The sequence below is a fragment of the Lynx canadensis genome, chromosome B2 (assembly GCF_007474595.2).
Source record: "Lynx canadensis isolate LIC74 chromosome B2, mLynCan4.pri.v2, whole genome shotgun sequence".
Classification (NCBI taxonomy): Eukaryota; Metazoa; Chordata; class Mammalia; order Carnivora; family Felidae; genus Lynx; species Lynx canadensis.
The window spans coordinates 91,263,500-91,290,459 of NC_044307.1; the positions used below are offsets into that span (position 1 = coordinate 91,263,500).

Below are 26,960 nucleotides of genomic sequence, written 5' to 3' on the forward strand. Positions count from 1 at the left end.
CTAACTCCTCCATGAAAAAAGTTACTACTTTGAAATTCTAAAAAATAATCTGGTTGTTTAAATTTTAATGGAGATTTTATGGAAAATGCTAGTCATATATGCTACCTTTTCTTAATAACAACAATTGGTCTTTAATAATCCAAATCTATATACAGAATGTTCCAGTGAAAAAAAAATATTTCCTTATAAAATGTTTCAAATTTATAGGAGAGCTCTACTATTGTATAACAGGTCTCATAATGGATCAAAAACCACAAAATAGACTGAGAAGTAGGAAAACTTCAAGCTAAGCAGAGAAGAGTAGTCGCTAATTGAAAATCACTGAAAAAGGAGTTAAAACATTTCTAAAATAATAAATGATGAAAACACCACATAATTCCAATCACAATGTATGAATTAGCTTTCCTGAAAAATATGTACCTCTAAACTATGAGTATGTACTTCACATTTCAGGAAAGCATAAATTTAAGACTTATTTGACTTGCCACATTACTTTACATTAATAATATGGCATTTGCAGAAATGTGGAATAAAACTGCCTCTGTATTCCTGTGTATAATTAACTGTATTTGTTTAAAGATTAGGATTTCTTTTAAAAAAAAAAATTTTTTTTTTTACATTTATTTATTTTTGAGAAAGAGTGAGACAAAGTGTGAGTGGGGGAGGGGTAGAGAGAGAAGGAGACACAGAATCAGAAGCAGGCTCCAGGCTCTGAGCAAGCGGTCAGCACAGAGCCTGATGCAGGGCTTGAACCCAAAAAACTGTGAGATCATGACTTGAGCCAAAGTCGGACCGCTCAACCGACTGATCCACCCTTGTGCCCAAATTAGGATTTCTTTTATAGCAAAGAGGTGTGAGTAAAAGTCATTATTTATCTTATAATATGGTTATGAATCAGGTAATCTGTTATAATGAGAAAAAGACATGTGGAAATTGACATGTGCATTAGAAATCTAACTAGAGAACTCCGAAGTTTAAGATAAGTTTTCTTCTGGCCAGTTATCTAATACTGATCTGGTCCCCTGCACCCCCACCTCCTGCTCAGAAAATTCACTGAGAGAGTGCTTGTGTCCTGATGTGTATTTAGAACTGGCTAGTTTACAGATTATGAACTGCGTTTTCTAATTTAATGTAAGCATGTGATTCTTTCAAACAGACCTTTGAAGTAGGGTACTTGTTGAAGACTCTGAAAATGGCTAATCAGCAGCAACGGTCTTTCCTGATCCAGTGGGTGCTCCAAGGAGGACATTACAGTCTGTGTGGTACAGGGTATGAAATATTTGTGTCTGCACAGGGTTAAAGTGGCTAAAGTTGTATAGTGCTTCATATGCTTCACATCCCAAAGCTGTGATTGGTAAAGGCTGAAGATCCAGTAATTCCTGAAAAGATGAAACACGTACTGCCATTAAAAAAACTGGAAAAAATGCACAATACTGAATATTGTCTCTTAGGAATAAATTATAATAATCTTTAATTCCGTACGGGGAAAAAAAGACTTAACAAAATTTTTATATACTGTTACATATCTTTTTTTCCCTGTTACTACATCTATAATATTGACGAACTGGACACTTTTCTGGGGGAGTCCCCATATACCGAATATAATGTCATACCTATATCTATCTATCTATCTATCTATCTATCCATCCATCTACCTACCTACCTACCCAATATTGCTCCTCCCAATCAGGAAAAGTAATTTGAATAACAGCGTGAACGACAAATATGCATGGTATAGAAGAAAACTAAATCTACCCCTATCTGTAGAAAAAGGAAAACCACTTGCCAAACTTCAGTGCTAGAATGGTTACCAATAAGAAATTTCCTTTGATCTGTTAGAAAAATGGACCAAACCAGAATGGTTGAGTGAGCTATTGCTCTAGCCAATGTAAACTAAACTAAAATAATTAAAGGAAGAAACTCAGGGGGGAGTTTTCAAATCAGAGAATGACTGAGTACAAAAGAACTGCACTGAGAAAACACATAACAGAAAGCCTGGAGAATTCTCTTCTCAAAAATTACACTTAAAAATAAAAAAGCTATTTTTAAAATATTATCTTAGCTCCACAGCTCTACTCTATTACATAGGTACTTGAGAGCTACCACATGTTTTCTATAGCAGATTATAATCTCCTAAATTTTCTGTACTACTGAAATCAAGAAGGGAAGAAGTCTTACCTTGCAATGCTAATCAAGGCATAGACATATCTTAATAGAACTAAAAAATAAACATTTTGGTATATATCGACTGTCGATATATATCGTTGATATAAATTAAAATGATTGACTTCTATGAAAGTTGAAGAATTTTCTTGGCTGATTTAGGCTCAGTGAGGCACCATATGCACACATGCACCCACGCACACACCCACATGCAAGCACGCGCGTACACACACACACACACACACACACACTCAGCCAAATAGAACCGGGAATCACTGAGGTTACATCATGCATTTATAGTATCAACTGAGATGTCACGGTGGTACATTTACTGCTTTTTAAAATGTAGTTAGAAGTCAACTAATTATATAAATAGGATGATATGTGCTTGGCCACTCAACAGAGAGGTGATAAAATGAGCATTAAAATATAATGTTCATGCACGTTAAAATCAAGTACTGAAGTCAGAGATCTACTAGTGATGATGGTAGCATGTATTTTAAACTAAAGCATTAAACATCGTTATGTATTCCTGAGATTCTAGATATCATATATAGGCATATTTGATGGAAGAAAGCAGAAGGGTCCTCTTCAGTGAGTATATCAGTAGATACTACAATCTCATTATTCCTCTGTTGACAAACTTTTTAGTTTTATCAACATATCCAAGTGGTTTTAAGCTGTAGTCTAAAGTATTTCCCTTTAAGATATGTTAAGATAATGAACAAGGTACCCATTTGACAAAAATGGCAAAGATGAAAGTCACATTAATGCCTTCTTTCATTTCCCAAAGGATTGTGAAAAATATGTTAGTATGAACTAATTCCTACTAACTAAGTAATGTTCTTACTAACATTTTTATTTTGAAAAAACAAAGAGTTTGTCTTCAGAGGAATTATATGAAAAAAAATTGACCTTCAATTTTCTATAAATTAAAGGCCTCCTGAAATCAATAATTATCAATTATGAATTCTCAGTAAGAAATAGACTTAATATAATAAATTAATAGCTCAATCTAAAGATTTTTTTTAAGAGCCCAACATGGGCTTGAACTCATGACCCTGAGATAAAGACCTGAGCTGAGATGAAGAGTCAGAGGCTTAACTGACTGAGCCACCCTGGTGCCCCTAAAGATATTTTTGAAATAGAATATAGGCCACTGGAAGTATCAATATAAACATTCATGAAATTTTGCTTCTTTAATAAGTCACAATATAAACATACTTGCTCATGTTGCAAAAATCTAAAATGGATTTTTGTTAGTTGACAATGAAAACTGTTACATGATATTGCAGATTAGTATATACCCTTTATCATATTACTGTGGAGGACAGAACTAATAAAAATGGTACTTGTTTGTTGGATGCAAAGTGACTTGAGGTATAGTGAATCTATTCTGTAGTGATAGTATTATCTAATTCCTTAATATTAGCATTTGTTTTTTTTTTTTTTGGTGTAGAAGCACACTGTATGGAGGGAAAAGAACCTATAATTCACTTTATTAATTCATTTAACATACTAGAATAAGTTTAATAAACAGTAATAAACGCAAAGAAAAAGTATACCTCAAAAGTTTCACAGAGAGAACAGATTAACACTTGCAATGGAAAAGGAAGAAAGTATGGAGAAATTGTAATGATTATATGTAAAATAGGGATAAAGGCAAAATAATACAGAAATAGTGAGTCTCATGCTTATTAGAACTAGGAGATTGAACTAGACTTACTTTAATGTTTTTGGAACTAAAACAAAATTAAGGCCCACCATGAAACTCTACCAAATGCATATATAGCAATCTATTTTAGAAAGTCTCTTTTCAAACTATATTGACAAATAAGTGGATTCTGATTCAGATTCAGACAACTTTTAAGTATAGACAATTGTAACTTTAATTAACACAACACTTGTGCAAAATCAATGATTCAAGTTACTATTCAATGTTACCTGTATGAGGAGGATGTCTCTCTGGTAGAATCAGATGTTGAAAGTTGATAATGCATACAGCCTCAGCTCCTAACCATCTATCAGACACTGCTCGGATGTAGTATTGGGAAGGCAAAGGCTCAAAAATAGGGATTGTAAACACCAGTAGTTGAGCTTCTTTACTAATAACCTAATGTGAAATAAAGTCTCAAATGAACACGAATATGCTAATGATAAAGGCCTTCTTAGTCTATGGTTAAGACAAGTATACTACAGCAAGAGGTACTAAAGATAAAGAAAATATCTTAGATTTCTAAATAGTCGAGATTTTCAGGCACTTTAGAAATGTGTAGGTGGTTTCCTTCTGAGGATACCTGATATTATTGAAAGTAAAATTTATACTCAATTTATATTATTTATATATGCATATCATCACGTATTAACAAGTTACCAGTTTGACTCATTATCAGAATTTCCCAAACTTCATGCATTAAATTACTCAACTTCATAATTTTTACCAAATTATTTACTTAATATTTTTCTTTAAATTCTATTACTACATTAAGTGAAATAAGAGGAACTAGCATAAATAGAAGGTAATCATGAACACAAAACATTGCTGTGAAATTCTACTGCTGTCTACCCAAGGTTCCCAGCCTGAAGCTTGCTTTCTCTTCAATAAAAAGAGAAATCATGGATGAAGTATCACAGTTAAAGATATGCCAGCATCAAATTGAGTCTTTCTGCTGTTATTTATGTAAAATTTTTTAAAAATGCCCTTTTTATAGACACTTCTCTAAAGAAGACATCCGGATGGCCAACAGGCACATGAAAAGATGCTCAACGTCGCTCCTCATCAGGGAAATACAAATCAAAACCACACTCAGATATCACCTCACGCCAGTCAGAGTGGCCAAAATGAACAAATCAGGAGACTATAGATGCTGGCGAGGATGTGGAGAAACGGGAACCCTCTTGCACTGTTGGTGGGAATGCAAATTGGTGCAGCCACTCTGGAAAACAGTCTGGAGGTTCCTCAAAAAATTAAAAATAGACCTACCCTATGACCCAGCAATAGCACTGCTAGGAATTTACCCAAGGGATACAGGAGTACTGATGCATAGGGGCACTTGTACCCCAATGTTTATAGCAGCACTCTCAACAATAGCCAAATTATGGAAAGAGCCTAAATGTCCATCAACTGATGAATGGATAAAGAAATTGTGGTTTATATACACAATGGAGTACTAGTGGCAATGAGAAAGAATGAAATATGGCCCTTTGTAGCAACGTGGATGGAACTGGAGAGTGTAATGCTAAGTGAAATAAGCCATACAGAGAAAGACAGATACCATATGGTTTCACTCTTATGTGGATCCTGAGAAACTTAACAGAAACCCATGGGGGAGGGGAAGGAAAAAAAAGAGGTTAGAGTGGGAGAGAGCCAAAGCATAAGAGACTTTTAAAAACTGAGAACAAACTGCGGGTTGATGGGGGGTGGGAGGGAGGGGTGGGTGGGTGATGGGTATTGAGGAGGGCACCTTCTGGGATGAGCACTGGGTGTTGTATGGAAACCAATTTGACAATAAACTTCATATACTGAAAAAAAAAATAAAATAAAATGCCCTTTTTACTCTGTGAGCCAATACTCTTTAGTATTTTGTTTTTGTAACACCTAAAGTTATTATTTTTATTTAATAAATAACCTAAAGTTAGTAATTTTATTTTATTTAATTTTATTTATCTATTACATTACTTATCCCATCCATTTGACATATTCCGCTCCTCTGGAAGTCATGCCTTAAACCATGATAAAAATTACAATTCAATTTCTCAAACTAAGATCACATTGAATATATGAATACAAAAACATGCAATTCCTGTTTTCTTTAAAACCAATTAGAAACATAAAAAATAATAAATAAAGCTTTAATGGCATTATGAAATGGTAGAGAAATAGGTAAAAACAGAAATTATTTAGTTCATATTTTCTTCTTTCTATAATAGCAACATAATAATAGAGCACACACCCATGTTTACCTGTTTTTTAGAACTATAAAATACTCTGAATGATAAATATGGTCATTTGTAGGATCTTCTACCCAAATCCACCAAGGTCTCCTACTGTCCATGGACCTAGAAAAAAAATAAGATTCTAATACTATGTATATTTTACTCAAGTAAGGGATATTGTTGTCTGCACACCCATTCTTCTCTAACAGCTTTATTGATATATAATTTACATAACAAAGTATACTCATTTAAAGTATATAGTTCAATGGTTTTAATATATTCACAAAGTTGTACAAACTCTTCCATAATCTAATTTTAGAACTACCCCCAAAAAGGTACCTTAAACCCATTTGCAGTCACTACGTATCTTCCCCTATTGGTCTGCAACCTTGACAACCCCAATCTGCTTTCTCTCTATAAAGATTTGCCTATATTGGACATTTCATATAAATAGAATCATATGTGGGCATCTGTGATTCACTTCTTTCATTTACCATGTTTTCAAGGTTCATTCATGTTGTATCATGCATCAGTCTTCATTCTTTTTAACTGACAAATAATATTCCATTGGATAGCTAGATATACTATATTTCGTGTATTCATTCCTCTCCCTCTTTTTTTTTTTTTTTTTTTCCCTAACAAAGCTCAATCTTGTTCAGTGTTCATCTTTCTCTAATGTGACTCAGGAGAAGGTGACCACATCTCTCAGGATGATTTTGGTTAGTACAAGCCAATCAGCTTACAGCATCCTCCTTACAACAAACAGCTTGTGGTAAGGGATAGGCACATGCCCAATACCAGCCCAGTTAGACTGAAGAAAAAGTCTTCTAGTCCATGCTCTGGGTTAATGAAGTAGGGGTGTGTTTACCTTTCTCTGTTAAGTGTGAACAAGGAAGCATGAAAATATTTGGAAAGTAGCCAAGAGTGTAAGGACAGCAATATGATGGGCCCTAAATTATAGCATTAAATAAAAGACTCAATCACCTTGCAGCCTATTCTACCTTTGGAACTTTTATTGTGGAAGACAATATATTTTCCTGCATAAGTCAGTTTGAGACAAGTTAGGTTTTCTATTCTTATAGTCAACAGCCTTCTAACTGATAGAGTTTACAATAAAAGCAATTAAGTACACTATCATACTAATGAATTAAACCAAACTGTAAAAGATTTTCTATGGATACTGACAGAAGTAAACAGTGTGAAAAAAATAAAGCTTTTATGCATTTTAAAAATACTCTATTAAATACAAAATGAAATATGAGTATATGGCTAATTTATATTTTACGTGAAACTTTGTTTATACAAATATTAAATATAATTTTATATCATATAGCTCTCACAGAAATTCTATGAAAAACTAATTATTATTATTATTACTTATGTTTACAGATGAGGAAACTGAAGAAATTACTGGTTAGGACAGTTTACGACCAGTGGTAGATTTGCATTAGGACTACGGTTGGGTAATTTTTGAGCACACTGACAAAATTAATTCATATTAAAGATGTACAAATAATGTCAGGTAATGTAGAAGATATTTACTGAAACTGAATTAGAACCTTACAATAACCATGTAAAGTAGGAATTGCCACTACAATTACTGATTTCTTTGCCTTCCTCCACTGGCTTCTTGAAAGAAAGGATTGAGACTTACTTTCTTTTGTATCTACAATCTCTACTGTACTCTTTGTACAGTAACTACTGAAAAGACAGACCTTTAAAAATTTTGACAGAATAAGAAGAGGATCAAGAGTAGATCTTCCTAAACACACACACACACACACACACAAACAGTAACACCTAAGATTTAGAAAGAAGAATCGAAGGTATACAAACAGAAACAGGCATGTTATGGGTGCCAAGGAAGGGCATTCTCAAGAAGGACGAAGTATAGTGCTGAATGTTCAGAGAAGTAAAAAAAGATCTGAGAAAAAGTCATTTTTTATGGCAACCAGTAAGTTTTTAGTAATCACTGAGAAAGTAGTCTCAGCAGGAGAGAAACTGGTGACCAGGAAGAAAATACAGACTACTCTTTCTACAAGTCTAATGGTAAAGAAAAGAAGAGAATGATAGTTGGAGAAATATCAGGATTAAAGGGCTTGTTTAGCAGGAAGAATCTTGAGTTTTTTAATAGACTAAAATGACAGAGTAAGTAGGACTGGCAAAAATGAAGACACCAGAGAGAAAATTAAAGAAGACAGAGTTAATGGCAAAGTCACTATGAAAGTGAATCACTAACTGTTGTTCAATGCTAAATATTTAGGTCACCTAAGAGTTCTGGAAAGGTCTCATTGGTTGACATATTAATGTATTATACCATGTTTTTCTTAAGGATGATAGTAAATATTACTATACTGGTTTAAATAAATCTTCAATGTATCTTCTTTTAGAGATTTCTACATGCCTTAAGGACCTATGTAAGGAGGTATAATTGAACCTGCAGTATAGACATTTTGTTTATCATGGATGTAGATATTTTCCACTTTTACCTGATCATTCCAAGTAAAATCAGGACAGATGCTGAGCGTCACTCGGAGGAACAGTCCGTGTGATGGGCTGAATGGATGCTTCCATTGTAAACAGAAGGAATCTGATGAACACATTGTTTGACCTTGAGCCCAATATTCACATGATGCAGCATGTGACCTGTAAGGAAAACATCACATAGAAGAAATGTGTTCAGACAGAAAAAAAAGCAATATAATCTGACTTGTAAATGGGATTTCAGAGAAGGTGGTTTTATGCTTGTTTTATGATTTGCTATGTAGAATAGCTGACATTCTTGACCTGGCATGTTTGAATATTTTGTAATAGTTAACTTGAATTAGCAATTCATAGCTCTGAAAACCAGTATCAAGGTTTCTTCAGCTATTAATAGGGTTCTTAAAATTACTGAAACTTGACAGTGTTTAAACTACTATAAACAATTCCACTTCTCCTAGTTAGCTCATGACATAGTATAAAAATATTCAGTATTTTGTGAAAACAGCCATTAATTTACACAAAGTCTATTTCTCACATTATAACCATGATAGGAAATGTTTTGGTAATAAACACAAATCACCCATCCAAACTCATTTCCAGAAAAATGCTAAAATATAAAATATGGTCACATAGCACACAATTAACAAGTTATACATATTTTCATGAATGATTAGATTCTGAAATAGTTATGTCTGGGAATGCCAGGGTCGGGGGGGGGGGGCGGTCACAAACAGATGTGACTAACTATAGACATTTTCCTACTTCAGTTCAAGCAATTAAGTGGAAACAGATTATATTTAATAGTATCAACATTTCTTGTCTATCTAGGTCCTTCATAATATAATTTCTTAAAGCAAGATTATGAACAGATCAAAATGTTCTATGTTCACCAGAATCTGAACTAAAGTGATTTTCCTTATTTTGATACAACATTTACATGTTACTCCAGTGTGAGTGCTCTCAACTTCCTTCGTTAATATTCTCAAGTTCTCTCTATTTCATTGATACTTCCCTTCTACCATTCTATCTTGAAAGTGTTCTCACTATACAAGTGAAATAACTACCTCAACCTCTCTTTACATCTTTGGACCTTATCCCTCCCCTCTTATTCCTCCTCAGCCTGACTCCCTTCATGTGCAATGTCTATTCTGTTCTGAATGTGAAATATTAACTAGTCAATACATTATACATTTGTCCAATAAAATGTTCAGGTACATGAAAATGTATGGAGAAATAATTTTTCAACATCATGTAAACACAGAAGAACAAATGTTATTTACATATTGATACCAACGTGATTTAAAATGGTAAAAATTTGTCTTGAGTAATGTGAAAATGCACAATAGTTCTCTTTTATATCTAATAAACTTTTATTTGTACAGAATAATACATTAAAACACTTTTGCTTCCTTCTTACCTATTTCATCTTTCCTCATGTCTTTCAGCTTATCCACAGTAAGGTTTTTTTCTTCTAATCTTGTTAGAATGTGTGGTGGTAACACTGAAAACTGTCTCAAAGGGCTAGCCCAACCCCAAAGCCTCTTGTCAATGACTTTACTAAGATTCAGGAGCCTGTAGGTCATGGCAGGCCAACGTTTCCTCAGAGCAATTTCAAAAAGAGCACGAACAATTCTAGCTGCATTCTGAAGAATAAAAAGAGGGTCAGTAGTTAGGTACAGTGTACTTGTAAATTTGTCAAATTTGTCATTCACACCCAGTTTTAAAAGAAGTATGCCAAGTTGCACCCTTTAATTGTAGGCAACATCTATTCTCATATAACCCTATTTATCTTGATTATTTCTACATAAGAATAATTACATCCTTCATATGTGGACGTTATCTTGTTTAATTCTCAGATGGCAGCCTCATTTCCAAGTTTTCAGGAAGCTCCACCTTACACCCCCTAACCAGGAATGAAGGAGATAAAATGTATATAAAGTACTTAGTATGCTGTTGAGGCCATTTAGAATATAAGAGACAGTCAAGGATATTCTTGGGTATATAGTGGAATGATTATGAGTCTACTTATGAAAATAAGGAGGACTTTGGGATCCAGTCAGATGGAAAAATTAGTAAGAGAAGAGTGATAAAGGAAGTACTGATGAGTGTAGCTATCTGTATTAGTGGCTCTCTAAAAACCAAGCAACATATTAACAGTATTATGTATCTAATTTAATCTGTCTATTATCTCATTTAATCTTTATAACAACTGCATTTGATTGATCTTGATATTATGATTTTACAGATGAAGATACTAGAGCTTGGTATGGTCAATAATTTGACCAAGATCACACAGATAGTTTGTGTCACAGTATCTATTCAAAGTCAGGTCTAAACAACTCCAATTTAACTCCAAAATTCTAAATTCGATGGTCAGGATAATTTCATTAATAGACATATAGAAAGCTACAATGTTTGAAGCCTATTAAGCATCTCCACAGTTAGTTTCTATTTGTTTTGCCCTCTTCCCTCTATCATTAACTTTGCATATTTTTACTGAAGATTGTTTTTAAAGTCATGAACTTGGAGATACTTCATAGAATTTAATGACATCTATATCTGAAAATGAAGACTTTAAAAACTTCGATTTCTCTATCTAAAATCTTCACTCTTTTTCTTCTCTTTTTATGATTTTGACCAAGATCGAAGTTATGAGGTAAAAATGATCATAAGAGTTAAGGGATTTGATATTACATTTTATATAAAATATGTATTTGTCTCTTAACAAATTCAACTACTTTTTATCAGTATTAGAAATTTAAGAACAAAAATGGTACTTAGAAGTATAAGGACAGTTTGGATACCTATTAAAAATTACAGGATGGCTTTTATTAAGCCAAGAGAATGATAAATGAAGTGAACATTTTGATTATTATATCTACCAAAGAGATTTTCTTCTTGCATCATTCCTAGTTGCTCTTGTAAGAACATGCCAGGCTAATTTTCCCAACTGTATTTGAAAGTATGTTATTTTTCTATGTCACAACCTACAGTTGTTCCCTAAAAGCTAAAAGAAATGGAAGGAGGAATCCCATGTGAGATATAAGCAGGCATTTTAATCTGGAATGATATAAATTGAGTGAGCATAAAGATTAAAGTCTCTAAAATGTGCAGTTTAGAGAAGCTAAATATAGGATTCTTTATAAAATCGTAGAATATTTGAGCTAAGGATTTATCTCGGGCCTGAGATAATCAAGTTTTAGAAATACAGAAGGGATGATTATTATTTTACAGAGCTGAGAGGGTGTTTGTGGAACTGTTGATAGCTTAAACTTAAAACATAAACTCAAAAGTAATTTATCCCACGCATTCAAGAATAATAAACCCACAATAGCCATTTAAGAAAAAACAGGATGCTTTGAGATATAACCTTAATTTTCTGAGACTGACTTTCTGAGCACCAATCATGAAGAAACCGTAAGTTTTACATTATAAAGCAATCCATCTGTCAGTCTTCATAATCTTGAATCAAGCATAAATGGGCCAGATTATTCATCTGGAACCCAGAAAAGCTTTAACTTTTAGAGAAGTCATTAACTGTTTCAATATAAAATCATTAGAAAACATAAAATGACAATATAATATTATTTTTCAGAAAAACAGATAAAAGAAGTTAGAAACAATGGTTCCTATAGAAGTCACAGAGTTTTGAGACTATATATAAATTTTTATGGCAGGAAACACATGTCTTCCAAAATGCAAAAAGAAAAGGAAGTTTTCACCACATCCACATTTGCTTTACAGAGTATATGAAATCACCTGGTTCCTTGGCTACTTTGATTAAATTACTGAATTCATTCAAATTGCTTGCCAATATGTCTTGGTTCATGTTTGCAAATATTTCATGTTTATAGTTATCTTAAAGCACCCCTGAGTATTTATGGCTGTTAATACTAATTTATTTAACACAAACATACTTTTTCTATATAAAGTTTTTGAACAAAACTACCAACATAAGATACGTAGCAGAATCATTTCTGTATTTATAATAAGATTAAGCTTTTATTTTTCCTTAACTTAGAGGAGGCATTACTCAATAAAAAATGATGAAAAAGGAATTTTTTAAAATTTTATTTTATTTAAAAAAAAAAATTTTTTTTTTAACGTTTATTTTACTTTTAGACAGAGACAGAGCATGAACGGGGGAGGGTCAGAGAGAGGGAGACACAGAATTGGAAGCAGGCTCCAGGCTCTGAGCCATCAGCCCAGAGCCCGACGCGGGGCTCGAACTCACGGACCATGAGATCGTGACCTGGGCTGAAGTCGGACGCTTAACCGACTGAGCCACCCAGGCGCCCCTAAAATTTCATTTTAATTATAGTATAGTTAGTATTCAGTGTTATATTAGTTTCAGGTGTACAACATAGTGATTCAACAATTCCATACCTCATACTGGTGTTCATCATGAGAAGTGTACTCCTGAATTCGCACCCTTATTTCACTCATCCCCCCACCCACCTCCCCTCTGGTAACCATCCATTTGTTCTCTATAATAAAGAGTCTGTTTCTTGGTTTGTTTCTCTTTCGAAAAAGGTATTCTTGGGGTGCCTGGGTGGCTCAGTTAAGCGTCTGACTCTTGGTTTTGGCTCAGGACATGATCTCACAGTTAGTGAGTTCGAGCCCCGCATCAGGCTCTGCACTGACATGCAGAGCCTGCTTGGGATTCTCTGTCTCCCTCTCTCTCTGCCCCTCCCCTGTGTGCACTCTCTCTCTCTCTTCCAATCTCTCTCTCAAAAATAAATAAACAGCTTTAAAAAATTAAAAGAAAAAGGTATTTTTGATTAAGAGTATGTTTTTAAATAAAGGTCTAGAAGAGAAAACTCATTTGAAAGGTAAATACTGCAAAAAATAACCTATTTTACTTCACGTGAAGTCTTGAATATAAATACTACAACATTTTACGCTACAGCATTTAAAAAATATATATTTAATGAGCTGTCATTTAGGGAATAATTTTCTTTCAGTTCTCTATTTTTAAGTATCACCAAAAGGGAAAAAAATTATTTTTTTTTTATATCAGAGACTTATCATAGTGAACATGTGGTATGAAGTAGTTATTAAGCCTTATTTAATGGTAAAAAAATGTTTATATTTCTAACATTTGGGGTAAGCTACAAAGGTTCCACAATCTTTTACTTTGCTTGAAATATTCATGTATTATTGCCTTTGTAAGTAAAAGAAATGTATCATGTAAAGCAGAAAAATACAAATGTTGATATTTTTAAACTGTACAATGAAAACAGTAGCAACATCAAAAGAGCCAAACCAACCACCAAATCCCACTTCCATTTCTGATCTAATAGCATAGGTGGCATAAAAGATGTGCAAATTAAATAGAACTAGTTCTGCAATAAAATGGTAATTGCTAGCATGTCACAATGCAATACATTCAGAGTATAGCATGAATTAATTTCTTGAGTCTCTAGAAGTAACCAAGAAAGGGCAAACAGGAAGGGAGTAATATTCTTACCTGTGCAACATATGCAGAATCTGATATAAGGGAGAAACTGTCCATCTCTCCTCGGCTGATATAAGTTTGAAGTAGGATGTTTATTTTCCCATAACTGTTCTCTACACCTCCAGGAGCCGAGAGTTCACAGAAATTGTTTAATAAGGCATCTAGCTCTTCTATTTCCTCTTCTCTGACCTGGAAGAATCAATGTTTCTGTAAGATTATTTGGGATGATTTATTGAAATTTTTCATGTTGAAACTTAACCACATTACATATTTTTTTAAAGTTTCCATTTGATGTAATGCAACATTTTTTTTTTGTATACTAATATATAGTAATTTTTTCATAGGTAGCTAATAAAATACAATAAGAAACTATCTTGAGGCTGATACAATTACATTTTATTATTCATCACCAATATTAAAGTTGCCATTGACATATAAAAATTTGATATGCCACAAAAATTAAATCTTCTGACCTCACCATCCTTCAGTTGATGAGATTTCATATTTTATTTGACCAGAGTAAAACCTCTGCCCAAATGGATTAGGGCAAACTTGAATTATCTTCAAATGCATTCATTACAGTCATATATTTTTATATGGTATAACACATTCATAGCTTAAAGCTGTGAAGTACTATGATTCACAGTATTAAAGTTTCCACTGTTAATAAGATTAAATTATAATACAGGTACAGAAATACTTATATCTAAGTTTGAATCATGCATGTCCTTTATATTTTCTTCAGTGAACCTTATATTGCAAATAAACCAAAATCTACAAACTATATTCTCTGCTAGTTTCATTACTGCAAAACCTACTTAAATTATATTTGATTTGCAGTAGAGAGCAAAGAATAATGTCAGAGATGACATAATATCATAATCTAGGATAGTGGACATTGTTGATAAATGGAAGAATACTGCTGGTACTCCAAGTGCGAAGTGCCATACAGCTTATACTGTATCAGGAGTAACAATTAACTATAAGCTTTTATAAATAGATGAATGTATATATGCTATATGCATTGATTTAAGCTTCAAGTAATCTTACCTTGATTTGATCAAATTCTTCAGCTTTGGAGACTATAGCAAAAATATCACTTTCTGTTTTGTGAGCATCAAAGAGTTCATTGAAGGTCTACCAAGGTAAGTGTTATATTTGATTAAAATAGAATATCCAGTGAAATATTTTCAATTAAAAAGTGACTATACATCAAAACATTCTTAGAGAATATTTGAGTCCTAAACAATTCAGAGTTATTATGTCTGTGGCATACTATTCCTGAGCATTGTTTTAAACATCATCAAATTTATCAGAGACTAAAAAGTTTCTTTAAACATAATTAGCTGGAGAAGACTTTTAGAAGCAAAAAGATCAATCAAGTCAGTTATTAAAACCTACATTAGATATCTAAAAAAAGGTTCAGCATAACAGTCCAGTCTTGGCGCATTTTCAGCATTGGCATATGGAAATCTGCACTATTCACCAACTTTAAGCTGATCCTACATCATATAAAATTCAAAGAGGCATAACTAAAATTATGTAACCTGAAAATTCTGGCAAAGGTATCGTAATATTACTAGTGAGGGAATGTAGAACTTCAGGAGACTGAGAAGAAAAAAAATCAGTTAATAAGACCATACAGAATATAGATAAAGCTGAAGAATGGCTGCAGTTCTTGAAAGAGCTACAAGCACAAGATGTAGTTGGACAGCAACATACTACCAAGTGGGAAAATGAGAAATGTTACTTAGCGGACAAAATGAGTGCACGTGAGCCCGTGACGGAAGCAGCAGAGAGCTAGGGAAAATGTTCTGGGTTAAGGAAAATCAGATCACAGTTGTGAGATGATACATGTTGAAAGAAGAAACCTAAAGTGCTCTACAAATTCAAGATTTAATTGGGGAAAGATGAAGAAAAGCTAGTATGCACACAAAGGTGTTTTCTGAAAACTGTTATATGCCTAAGCACGTTAAATGAGTACAAAATTTAGATTTCATACAGGCCTAGGTTTTCATATTTCTGAGGAAATTTCACTTTCGTGATTTATATTACTTTTCCACTTAAAAAATAAAATTAAGGGCACCTGAGTAACTCAGGCGGCTAAGCGTCTGACTTTGGCTCAGGTCATGATCTCATGATTTGTGAGTTCAAAGCCCACATCAGGCTCTGTGCTGACAGCTCAGAGTCTAGAACCTGCTTCAGATTCTGGGTTTCCCTCTCTCTCTGACCCTCCCCCACTCTCACTCTATGTATGTCTCTCTCTGTCCTCTCTCAAAGTAAACATTTAAAAAAATAAAAAAAATAAAATAAAAATAAAATTAGGTACAAAAAAAAAAGAATATAAAAAAATAATTCGAACTCTTTCTCTATAAAAAGGAGAGTAAAAATGTGCTTTAACCCATCTTGGTCTTTGAAATTAAGACTTTCCTCACAGGTAATCCCTGGTTACATTTTTCCATGTATTAACATACGTAGGTGCATATACATGCCTACAAACACACATAAAAACATGCATATATTCCTTAAAATGTAAATATTATAGTGGCATCCTATCTTAAACAAAATCATGTTAAAAGGCAACAAGCAAGGATACATTGTGCAGTCTAAATTATCCGTGAAACCTCTTAAATTGCCCAAATGGTATAGCTTGGCTGAACTGATAATTGCATTAGTTTTTCTAGCTCTTCTTTAGCCAATGTTTCTCAATAACCTGCAAGTAATTTTTCAATTTTTTGTTCATTGATACCATGAAGCCATCACCTCCTCCCTAATTTCATTCAGGGATTCGTTCAACTGGTCTCCCCCAAATGCTCAATGTTTTAGGCTTGGGTGTATCTACTACTTAGGATATACTCACTGAACAGATGGCAAGAGGGTCCTTATTTTTTAAAGTCTTATTTTCTCTTGTGTTTACTGTATTATGTTATTGAATTCATATAAGTTAAGTGCATTTTGTTCTATTAGTTGCTTTAGTTACTTTACATTAATGCTATATTTTGAAGTCCAGAAACATATATACATCTAAGAACAAACATATTATTGTATTTGTTCCACTGAGTATAATACCTCAATGGTGTTGTACTTAATATAGTAGTGGCTAGCAGTTCTACCCAAATCAGTTGAGGAAAAATATCCAGTTCGCTCTTCAAAACGAATCATCCGAGCTTTGTCTAGTTTTCGTCCAACTTCAATGACCAACTGTTCTCGGTGCTTTGCTAATGTTGGGTCAATCTGTAGGAAAAAATATATATATAAATACTTGGATATTTCTTTAGAGAGTCATCATTTGCAAATATATACCTATTTATGGAAATTAAAATTTTTTGTTGATGCTTTAGTTAGAATAAAAATTTTTATTACTGTTTTTAAAGAACATTTTTATAAGTTTAGTACATAACTAGAACATATTTTAATCCATTAAATAAAGTAAACCTTTATTAAGATTGGGGGGCCTGGGTGGCTCAGCCGGTTGGGCGTCCGACTTTGGCCCAGGTCATGATCTCATGGTTCGTGGGTTCGAACCCTGCATCGGACTCTGTGCTGACAGCTCAGAGACTGGAGCCTGCTTTGAATTGTGTCTCCCTCTCTCTCTGCCCCTTCCCTACTCACACTCTGTCTCTCTCTCTCAAAAATAAATAAACATTGAAAAAAATTTTTTTAAAATTCATTAAGATTAAAAAAGTGATCAATCTTTATATTATCTTTAGATGGATAGGAATATTTCAGAATCTAAAATTCATTGAGATGCAATCCTAAATAGATGCCACTATGGCAAGGATGGACAAAGCAGAGCAGAAAATCAGCTATATAGAAGACAAAATTATGGAGAATAATGAAGCAGAAAAAAAGGGGAATCAAAGGCAAAAGATCATGATACAAGACTTAGAGAACTCCATGATTTATTAGAAAGGAGTAACAGCTGAATCATAGGAGGCCCAGAAGATGAAGAGAGAGAAAAAGGGGCAGAAGCTTTATGTGAGGAAATTATAGCAGAAAACTTTCCTAACGTGGGGAAGGACACAGACATTAATCCAAGAAGCACAGAGAACTCCCCAGTAGGTTCAACAAAAACCAACCATCACAAGGCATATCATACTCAAATTCACTAAAATTCTTACTTGGTCTTAAGAACAGAAATCAGATATAAGTAAAACAATCTATCTTCTCCCTCCTACACTAAAATAACTAGGGATTTTAAAATATCATACTTCATCAGCTTTTGGAGAAATTATAGTGAGGATGATTTTCTCTATTAAAGATATAAACAAATAAATGCAAAATTATCCTTTCAAGAGTATGACTTCAGTGTTCTAGCAGTTTTCACAACTGCTGATGGAAAAACCCATTTGCCTATAATAATAATAAAAGCAAAGAGTAAGATGAAGTTGACAAGAAATTTTTGAATACTTTTGAAATTATCTTATAGCCTTTTCTAAGCAGAAAGGACATTTTCTAAGCAGAAAGGACATTTAACACAAGATATTAACAAAAATTCTTAAATATTGTGATGTATGTGTGTTTGTATAAGTACGTGTATGTATATACACATATACACAGGCATACACACCAAGTACTGAAGATCATGCTCTGGTCATGAACAATAAATATGACCTTTAAGTGGGACTGAGGGGAGTATAAAAATTCTTTGGGAATCAACTGATGAGTCAATACTCCTACTATTCATTCTAACCTAGATTTTGATGGCAGCATATTCATATACCAAACATAGCTAAAACAAATTTAAAAATAAGAAAAATGAGGCAAAGGAAGTCAAATGTAGGGAAGATGGAATCAAAAGCCATTAACAAACATGAAAGTCTTAAAATTTGCTATAAATGATATACTGTATGTATCAGGTTCATCTTATAAAACCATTTTATTCATCACATGTTACTAAACCATTAAAAAATACGTTGGACAACATGATTTGTGTCAGTTCACATGAGTTTGTGGCTACAAATTCTTACTGAGTAATAAAACAAACACGTAAGTAAAAAGAAAATTAAAAAGAAAATTAAAAAGTCCCTAAACTGTGAAGATAGTAAAACCATGTACCTCAGAAAGAAAAAAAAAATCACTTTCTTTACACTAGAAAATTATACAAAAATGACTTCTGATATTAATCTAGTACTTAAAAAAATCAATGTGTTTATTTTGCCCCAAGATTTGCAACGGCTTAGCCCATGAAAATATGTGTTGTGTTTCATCTTCCTCTACCCTTTCAGAATATTTTCATAGTGCCATTGACTATTTTCGCAAGCCCCTATTTGTAGCAAGGTCTTTTTTTTTTTTTTTTTTTCCTCCTAACCCTTAAGTTTCAATTTTTCCATGGTCAAGTCTACAGCACAGGAAAAGGAAAAATGACAAAAAGATTGGCCACTGCTTTGATAAGACAATGGAATATATACAAAAGCTAAATTAACAGTGAATGGGGAAAACTATAATTTTAAGTTCAGTTCAACTTTGCTACTTTTGACTTAACACTAGTGAATATCCATATGATGGTGACAGAATGTTTTCATTAGACAACTGATTTTATCTGTAATTAGGAAGCATTTACAGTATATAAAACAGAGTTCTAAGAAAAGACAAGATCTTACGGAATCTGTAAGCCATGTGGACCACACAACTGTAAAGTTCACAGGAAGGGCTGCTACAACATAAATCTGGTTCTGTCACTGTGTTCAGTGGAACTGATTCAAGCCTTCACACTGTTAATAACTCATTAATGCTATCTTTTAATTTAGGAATAAAGGCTTAGAAGGGACTTGATAAGAGGAACATACTTCATAAAACATAAGCCTGTGATTGAAAGTGATCTATAATTCTCACGTCTGGTTTAATCTAATTACCTTTATTTATTATAGTTTTTTAAAAAATCACAGCAAAATATCAATATCAAATGGAAATGTACCTGAATAATAAACTGATAATATATAAAGACTCACTTTTTAGTATCAGTGGGAAAAGATATAAAGTAAAATAATTACAAGTGGCAAATTTAATTTTCCTTCATATTTTCTAAAAAAGATTAAAGCTCTTTGTTTTTCTTCTATGTACCTAACTATTCAGATGAGGCAGAAGTAGCAAATATTTATCCTCATATCATAAAAAGATTACAAAACCAAAAAGAAGGCTTGTTTTTTTTCAATAAATGAGTTTTCTACCTGATAAGCCTTGTGACTGATGCCATATACTAATGGATTTGCTCTCATCCGTACATAAAGATAAGTGTAACTTATCCACTTCACTGCTTCTTCCACATTAGTAACTGTTCCCAGAGCAATCTGCAAATCAAAAATATAACAAAAATTAAACTAATGCATTAAAGTTGGATATAAACATTACATCAAAGGTCATTTTGTCAAAGGGTAAGTTAAAATACATCATTATGCTGTATTTAAAAGAAGGTAAGTACAATTACTGGACATGACACCTCTCCAATTAATTAAAAATCAGTCCTGCCTCATTTAATTGAGAACAGTACATTGGAAATGCTAACTTCCAAAACCAAGTTTACTCAATATTATGGCATTTGATTATTTTACCTAAATGGGGTTTAATTCTATATATACAGCATTGAAAGGTTAATAATTTAAAAATACAATATAATATATAAGATCTATGTAATAAAGAGAAAGAAATTATTAGAAAATGGTATTAAAACAAAACTGCAATGAAAAGTTTTCTTAAAAATACATTTCTTTAGCTACTAGATATCCAGGTAATCACTTTACTTAGTGTTCCTTAATTTAAAAGTTCACGCAAAACTTGGAAACTTCATAGTTGCATAATTCTTCCTGAACCTATGGCTAAAAAAAAATTAAATTTCTTAATACCTCAATAAAAGGAAGAGAGATGCCTCCTACCTAAATTATTATTGTACTAGGAGAGAAAAAAAAAGGAAAAAGAAAGTCTCTCATTTCAGCACTCAATATTAAAGAAAATAAAACTTTTATGTTTGTTTTATTCCTATAATTTTTAATTCTGTATAACTAATTTTGTGAAATAAATATGGATACTTAGCTATCTTTAGTTAGTTGAAGATGAGATCTAGCAATATATAAACATCACTATACTATACACCATACTATTACTTATTAAAAAAAGAGAAATGACCAATGTAAAAATAATTAGGTGGATTCTATTTACTTTAAATTTACACTAACTTGAAACAAGTCAGACAGAGAAAGACAAATACTGTAGCGTTTCACTTACACGTGGACTCTAGAAACACCAAACTCATGGAAAGAAACAGCAGAATAGTGGTTGCCAGGAGTTGAGGGGTGGGGGAAATGGGGAGATGTTGGTCAAAAGGCATAAACTTTCAGTTGTAAGATGAGTAAGTTTCGGTTATCTAACGTACAGCATGGGAGCTATAGTTAGTAATACTATATTGTGTACTTGAAAGTTGATATGAGAGTAGCACTTTAGTGTTCTCATGATAACAACAAAATGATAGTTACATGAAGAATAGGTTTACTAACTTTACTGTGGTACGTATTTCACAATTATACACATATCAAACCATTGCACTGTAAACCTTAAATTTACACAATGTCTTATGTCAATTATATCAGCATAATTACATAAATTTAATGTATTTACAAATGACTAAGTCACCCACAATATAGGTAAATATATACATTTCCTAAAAAGTGAATTGTAAGACTTTCTACAAAATGAAGAGTAGCAAGACTAAAACATAACTAATAAAGGAATTGTGCCACACTCCCTAAATATTAAACATGAGACAGCTGGGGGCACCCGAGTGCTCGGTTGGTTAAGTGTCTGACTCTTGATTTTTGTCCAGGTCATGATCTCACAGTAGTGAGACTGAACCCCTCTTTGGGCTCTGTGCTGGCCATGGAGCCAGCTTAAGATCCTCTCCCTCTTTCTTCCTCTGCCCCTCCTGCAGTCATATGCACACTTGCTCTCTTTCTCAAAAAAAAAAAAAGAGTGAGAGAGAGACAGCTGAAACATTTTCTAGCCTGCTGAGGTAAAGGAAACTAGTTTAATTATATAGCTAAAAATCTGATAGTGTCCTCCATTTGTGATTTTATTATTTGATGGCCAAAAAAGTATGGATTCCCTTATGATTGATAGATATTTTAAAATAATATAACACAACTCCTGAGATAGAAAATTTTATGAAAGATAAGGATAAAATAATGCTATCATTTCCAAAATCAGACTCAGTAAATAAACATTAATAAGCACCTGTTGCTACTAATGATAAGATTAAAGGAAAGGAGGAAGAAGGTATCAAACTGGATTAAGTCATTCAAGTCATCTAAATGTTCACCAAAACAGACTACCCTGAAAAGCTGATGTAAATTCATGATGGTACATCATATTTCTAGATTAATCTTTGAATGCCACCTAGTGACAAAGACAAAAATTTGCTTGTAAATATCTGCTGTCACCTAGTGGCTACTTAGCACAGGAGCCTTTTATGATAAAAGTATTTTCCAAATCTCTTTGCAATATATCCATTCATCTCAACAATCACATAGTAACTCAGTTACAAGTCTGTATTATATAAAGTACAATGGATATAGCAATAAATGGAGCATGATCTCCGGTCTTAAGAAGTCCCCTGGTCATGTAGGTGAGACACGTGTAACTAAGATGATTGTACATGAAATCACCATCCCTGGTGCCTAGTACATAATACTTATCCAAAAATGATTTTAATTAGAAACGCCTAACGTGTAAAACTTATAAAAGTGCCATTAAATATACAACGTAATAGAGTTCTATGTTCTGTTAAGAAGAAAAAAATAAATCTACCCCAAATTTGGTAATTTAGAAGTTAGACTCAAAGTATCACTTTATATCTAATTCGCCTATTTAAATTTAGCCTTTAAGATGATCTTAATTGCTTCCTTGTGTGTTTTCTTAAACTGGTTGAAATCCTATAAAAACAAAATAAATATAATCATCAGTATGTATGTATATGCATGACTGTGTGTGTGTATCCTTTAGCAAATATATGAAAAAAAAACATACTACCATTTATGTATTTATTCAGCTAGGATTTGAAAGCTGACAGTAAGTATAAATAGACTGAGTATCAAGGGACTATCAGATAATGGTAAGTGATACAAATAGTTTACTAAATACCAGCTTAGCACAGGTGCTTCTTAAATTTTCACAACAATCTAGTGAGATTGTCCCTATTTTATAAATGGGAAAATTGGGACTTTATAAATGAAGTGAATAGACTGAGAGTCTGTCTTGTGCAGAAGACATGTGTTGGAGAATAACAGAATCAGCATTGGCAAGGTTGGTTACACTATGGAAGACTTAAATCTAAGGACAAGGTATTTATACTATGTCATGTAGAGACAAGAAAAATTCCATATAGGGGCGCCTGGGTGAGTCAATTGGTTAAGCATCCAACTTCAGCTCAGGTCATGATCTTGTGGTTTGTGAGTGTGAGCCTGGCAGTCAGGCTCTGCACTGAGGGCTCAGAGCTCAGAACCTGGAGCCTGCTTTGGATTCTGTGTCTCTGCCTCTCTCTCTGCCCCTCTTCAGCTTGTGCCTTCTCTGTCTCTCAAAAATAAATAAATAAACTTGAAAAAAAAAAAGAAAAACTCCATATAGAATATATGTAGGGTTACAGATATATTCACGTATTTTAAAGTATGTACTACAAGGGCCTAACAACAGAGCAGGTACACAGTAATGTCTGCTGAATACATTTTAATAAGCCTCAAACATGCTTCAGTGTTTCTCTCAGTGCACAAGTAAGTGGCTGTTGGGGCGCTTGGGTGGTTCAGTCAGTTAAGCATCTGGCTCTTGATTTTGGCTCAGGTCATGATCTCATGGTTTGTGTGTTCAAGCCCTGAGTTGGGCTCTGTGTTGACAGAGCAAAGCCTGCTTGGGATTCTCTCTCTCTCTCTGCCCTTCCCTCACTTGCATGTATGTGCAAGCTCTCTCTCTTTCAAAATAAATAAACTTAAAAAAAAAAGGGACTTGTGACCTTTTGGCATTAGCATTAAGAGTCAGCTGTATTAGGTATCAGGTATCAATCAGCAAATTTGTCTCATAAAATATATTAAAATTATTACTTAACATATTACTTTCTTCAGTTCTTCTAAACTAATGGTCAGAATAGATATTCATGGGACAAAAGATATTAGTAGAGGCAATATTCCTAATCTAATATGACATTTATGTTGATCACTGCCACTGAATAGTCTTGCAAAGATCTGGGGAGTCTAAAGACTTGAAAATCCATTACCTTAAGAACACAGTACACATTCATTTTATAAACTAATTTCACACTTGATTTCCACAGATTACCAAATTTAATTTCATACTCAACCATAAGGGAATTTGTTTCCTTAAAAGAAAATTTACTTTAATTGGGAGCTATTCTAAGTAGACTAAAATATGAGAAAAAAGTTTTACCAATGGCTGTACTTCACTATATTAGCAAAAAATTTCTAGATATATATTTCATTATTTGAATGCCTTTGATGGCATTAAATGGATTTTGGTTATAGTTAGTTGACATTTTGGAAAATAACCTACCTAATAAGTACTTTATGAATATGAGTTAAATCTATTGACTACAATTTATTTTCTAAATTTTTCAGGGCTTAACCAAATAGTTTTTCATCAATAATATTTTATAGTCTACAAAAAAGAGTTCCTTGAGGACATAGCAGTATTTCACTTATCCCGTGTCTTCTGCACAATAACATCACCACCTTGAGTTTACTTTACCATTTATAAAAAGGATAGTAATTATATTTATGAAGATAGTCTTTCTTGATATACTTTCCTGGAAAACTTGCATAAAAAGAGCCTTTCTTTTTAAGTGAGAGAAATTATGACTACCATTTTGGAAAAATTAGTCCTGGTCTTAGAGAAGGCAAATGGTAAGTATCAGTGTAGAGAAATGTATTCACCTTTAACTGACTACATTCTGTATAAGGCAACAAAAATCTAGGTTATCATAAAGAAACTAGATTTGTAGTTAAATATACCTGAGTTTGAATACTAGTTCCAAAAATCAGTAACTTTGGGTTAGTTATTTATCTCCCTGAGGCAATAATATCTACCTCGCAGGGCATTTAGATTGTTCTCATGCCACTCCTACTATTACTATCATGGATTGTACAATAGACTATTCTATCAGAGATACTGTTGACCCAAGACCAAAGACCTAATTATTTAAAGCATGCAATCATAACAGGTAATGGGGACTGAAACTGAGCTATAATAACATTGCCTTTAGAGTAAAAATTTATTTTCTAATCATTTTTATTTTCTTGTAATTATGTTACTAGAGACTAGCGTCTTTTATGACTTTCTCTAACTTCGAACCAGATCTTCCAAACCTTATCTAATCTTCTGATCTCAGATCAAGTTCTGCCATCATCAGGAACAAAGCTTTTCCTAATAGCCAGAGACTAAAAGTGTTTCCTCCTTCTGCTTGACTCCATCTATAGAAAATATCACTTTCTATAGAAAATATCGCTGTGTTTTTGTATTTTTTTTCCCCTTTTGGACTACATGTACTTTAACAGAGGGGACTGCATAGTGGATGTGCTTTTGATCTTCGAAAAAGAATAGTAATGAACAGAATGTAAGTGAAATTTTTACAAGCTGTTTAAGAAGTACCTGATATAGCACTCATACACAATATTTGATTGCAAATATTTCATTTCATTTATTCATCTATTTAACATTTATACTCCATCTATTTTAAAAAATTATGTGAATAAATTTTAAAGACAAGAAAGGATATAGAAGCAGGAAAATGTTGAATGCCAGGGCAATAATTAAAAAATGTCATCAAAAGAGTGAAACTTTATTTAAATGTTTGACACACAGACTCTTAAATTAAGAATGTTTATCCTCTTTACCAGTTAATACATTACCTGGACTTCCAGAGTCTGCTATTTAAATCTTAACACAAAATGCACATACATACATGAAACAAATTATAATACTGTAGCTCAATTGAAGCAAGTATATTCTGTATGAAAGGTCAATGACCTAACATAAAAAAAAACAACACCTTTATAAACCTTATAAAAAACTTTCTAAGAGTGTAATCCAAATATAGTGGTTGTTACTGCTATTTCTGTTTCTCTCATTTGTATAGCTTTGGTTAGATTTCTGGCCTATAACAAAACTTCACAGTTTAAAAGTACACTCTTTTAGCAATGAGTTCTTATCAGTTATCATATGCATCCTACACTGTTCTGAATTAACCAACAATATTGCCATTTAGTCCATTCAGTCTGTTGTGCCTTATGACTATAATTATATAGTCATATATTATATATATATATATATATATATATATATATATATATATAGTCATATATTATATAGGCATAAACTATATTCCTGAAGATTACAGAATAGCAACCAATTCCACCTGATATTTACTTGGCCATTCTTTCAGCTGATTATTCTATTCCTATCCTTTATTCACTAGATCTTACCTCTGCATTTAGGTTATCTGCAAGGCTTTCCAGAAACTGACTCTCAATTGGGTTTTGTTGAGTGAGCAAAGTGAGGTAATGGCTGAGTTTGTCATGTGTTGTTATGATGATTCCTTCTCCAAATCTGTCAAATTGTGGTCTTCCAGCTCGACCAAATATCTGCATGACATCTAAAATTCCAAGGTCAACAAAAGAGCCTCTTTTTGCAGCATATATTTGTGTTCCCTAGATGAAGAAAAGTTAATAAAAATTTACATAAACACACACAACTATAATCCTGATGAGCTGAATACTGAAATTAGGCAAATATGGCAAGATCTTAAAAGTGTACTTTAACTAATCCTTTCATCATCTGTGATAGAGTTAAATTTTCGCAATATAAACTAGATTTTTTTGGAGTGAATAATTCTTACCTTCTATGAATAGCAGTAAAAGTCAATGAAACA

General features: G+C 32.9%; 1 protein-coding gene across 1 annotated transcript in view; it reads right to left on the reverse strand.

The window, feature by feature from the left end:
• The window catches only part of ASCC3 (activating signal cointegrator 1 complex subunit 3), a 362,261-nt gene that overhangs the window by 120,497 nt on the left and 214,804 nt on the right, over positions 1 to 26,960 (reverse strand). The window contains 14 exon segments of the mRNA XM_030317096.1: positions 1,159 to 1,202; positions 1,205 to 1,378; positions 4,108 to 4,276; positions 6,117 to 6,222; positions 7,511 to 7,578; positions 8,589 to 8,636; positions 8,638 to 8,676; positions 8,678 to 8,745; positions 10,001 to 10,226; positions 14,054 to 14,230; positions 15,092 to 15,178; positions 17,111 to 17,275; positions 20,212 to 20,331; positions 26,515 to 26,739. Coding sequence (XP_030172956.1) covers positions 1,159 to 1,202; positions 1,205 to 1,378; positions 4,108 to 4,276; positions 6,117 to 6,222; positions 7,511 to 7,578; positions 8,589 to 8,636; positions 8,638 to 8,676; positions 8,678 to 8,745; positions 10,001 to 10,226; positions 14,054 to 14,230; positions 15,092 to 15,178; positions 17,111 to 17,275; positions 20,212 to 20,331; positions 26,515 to 26,739 — 1,716 coding nt within the window.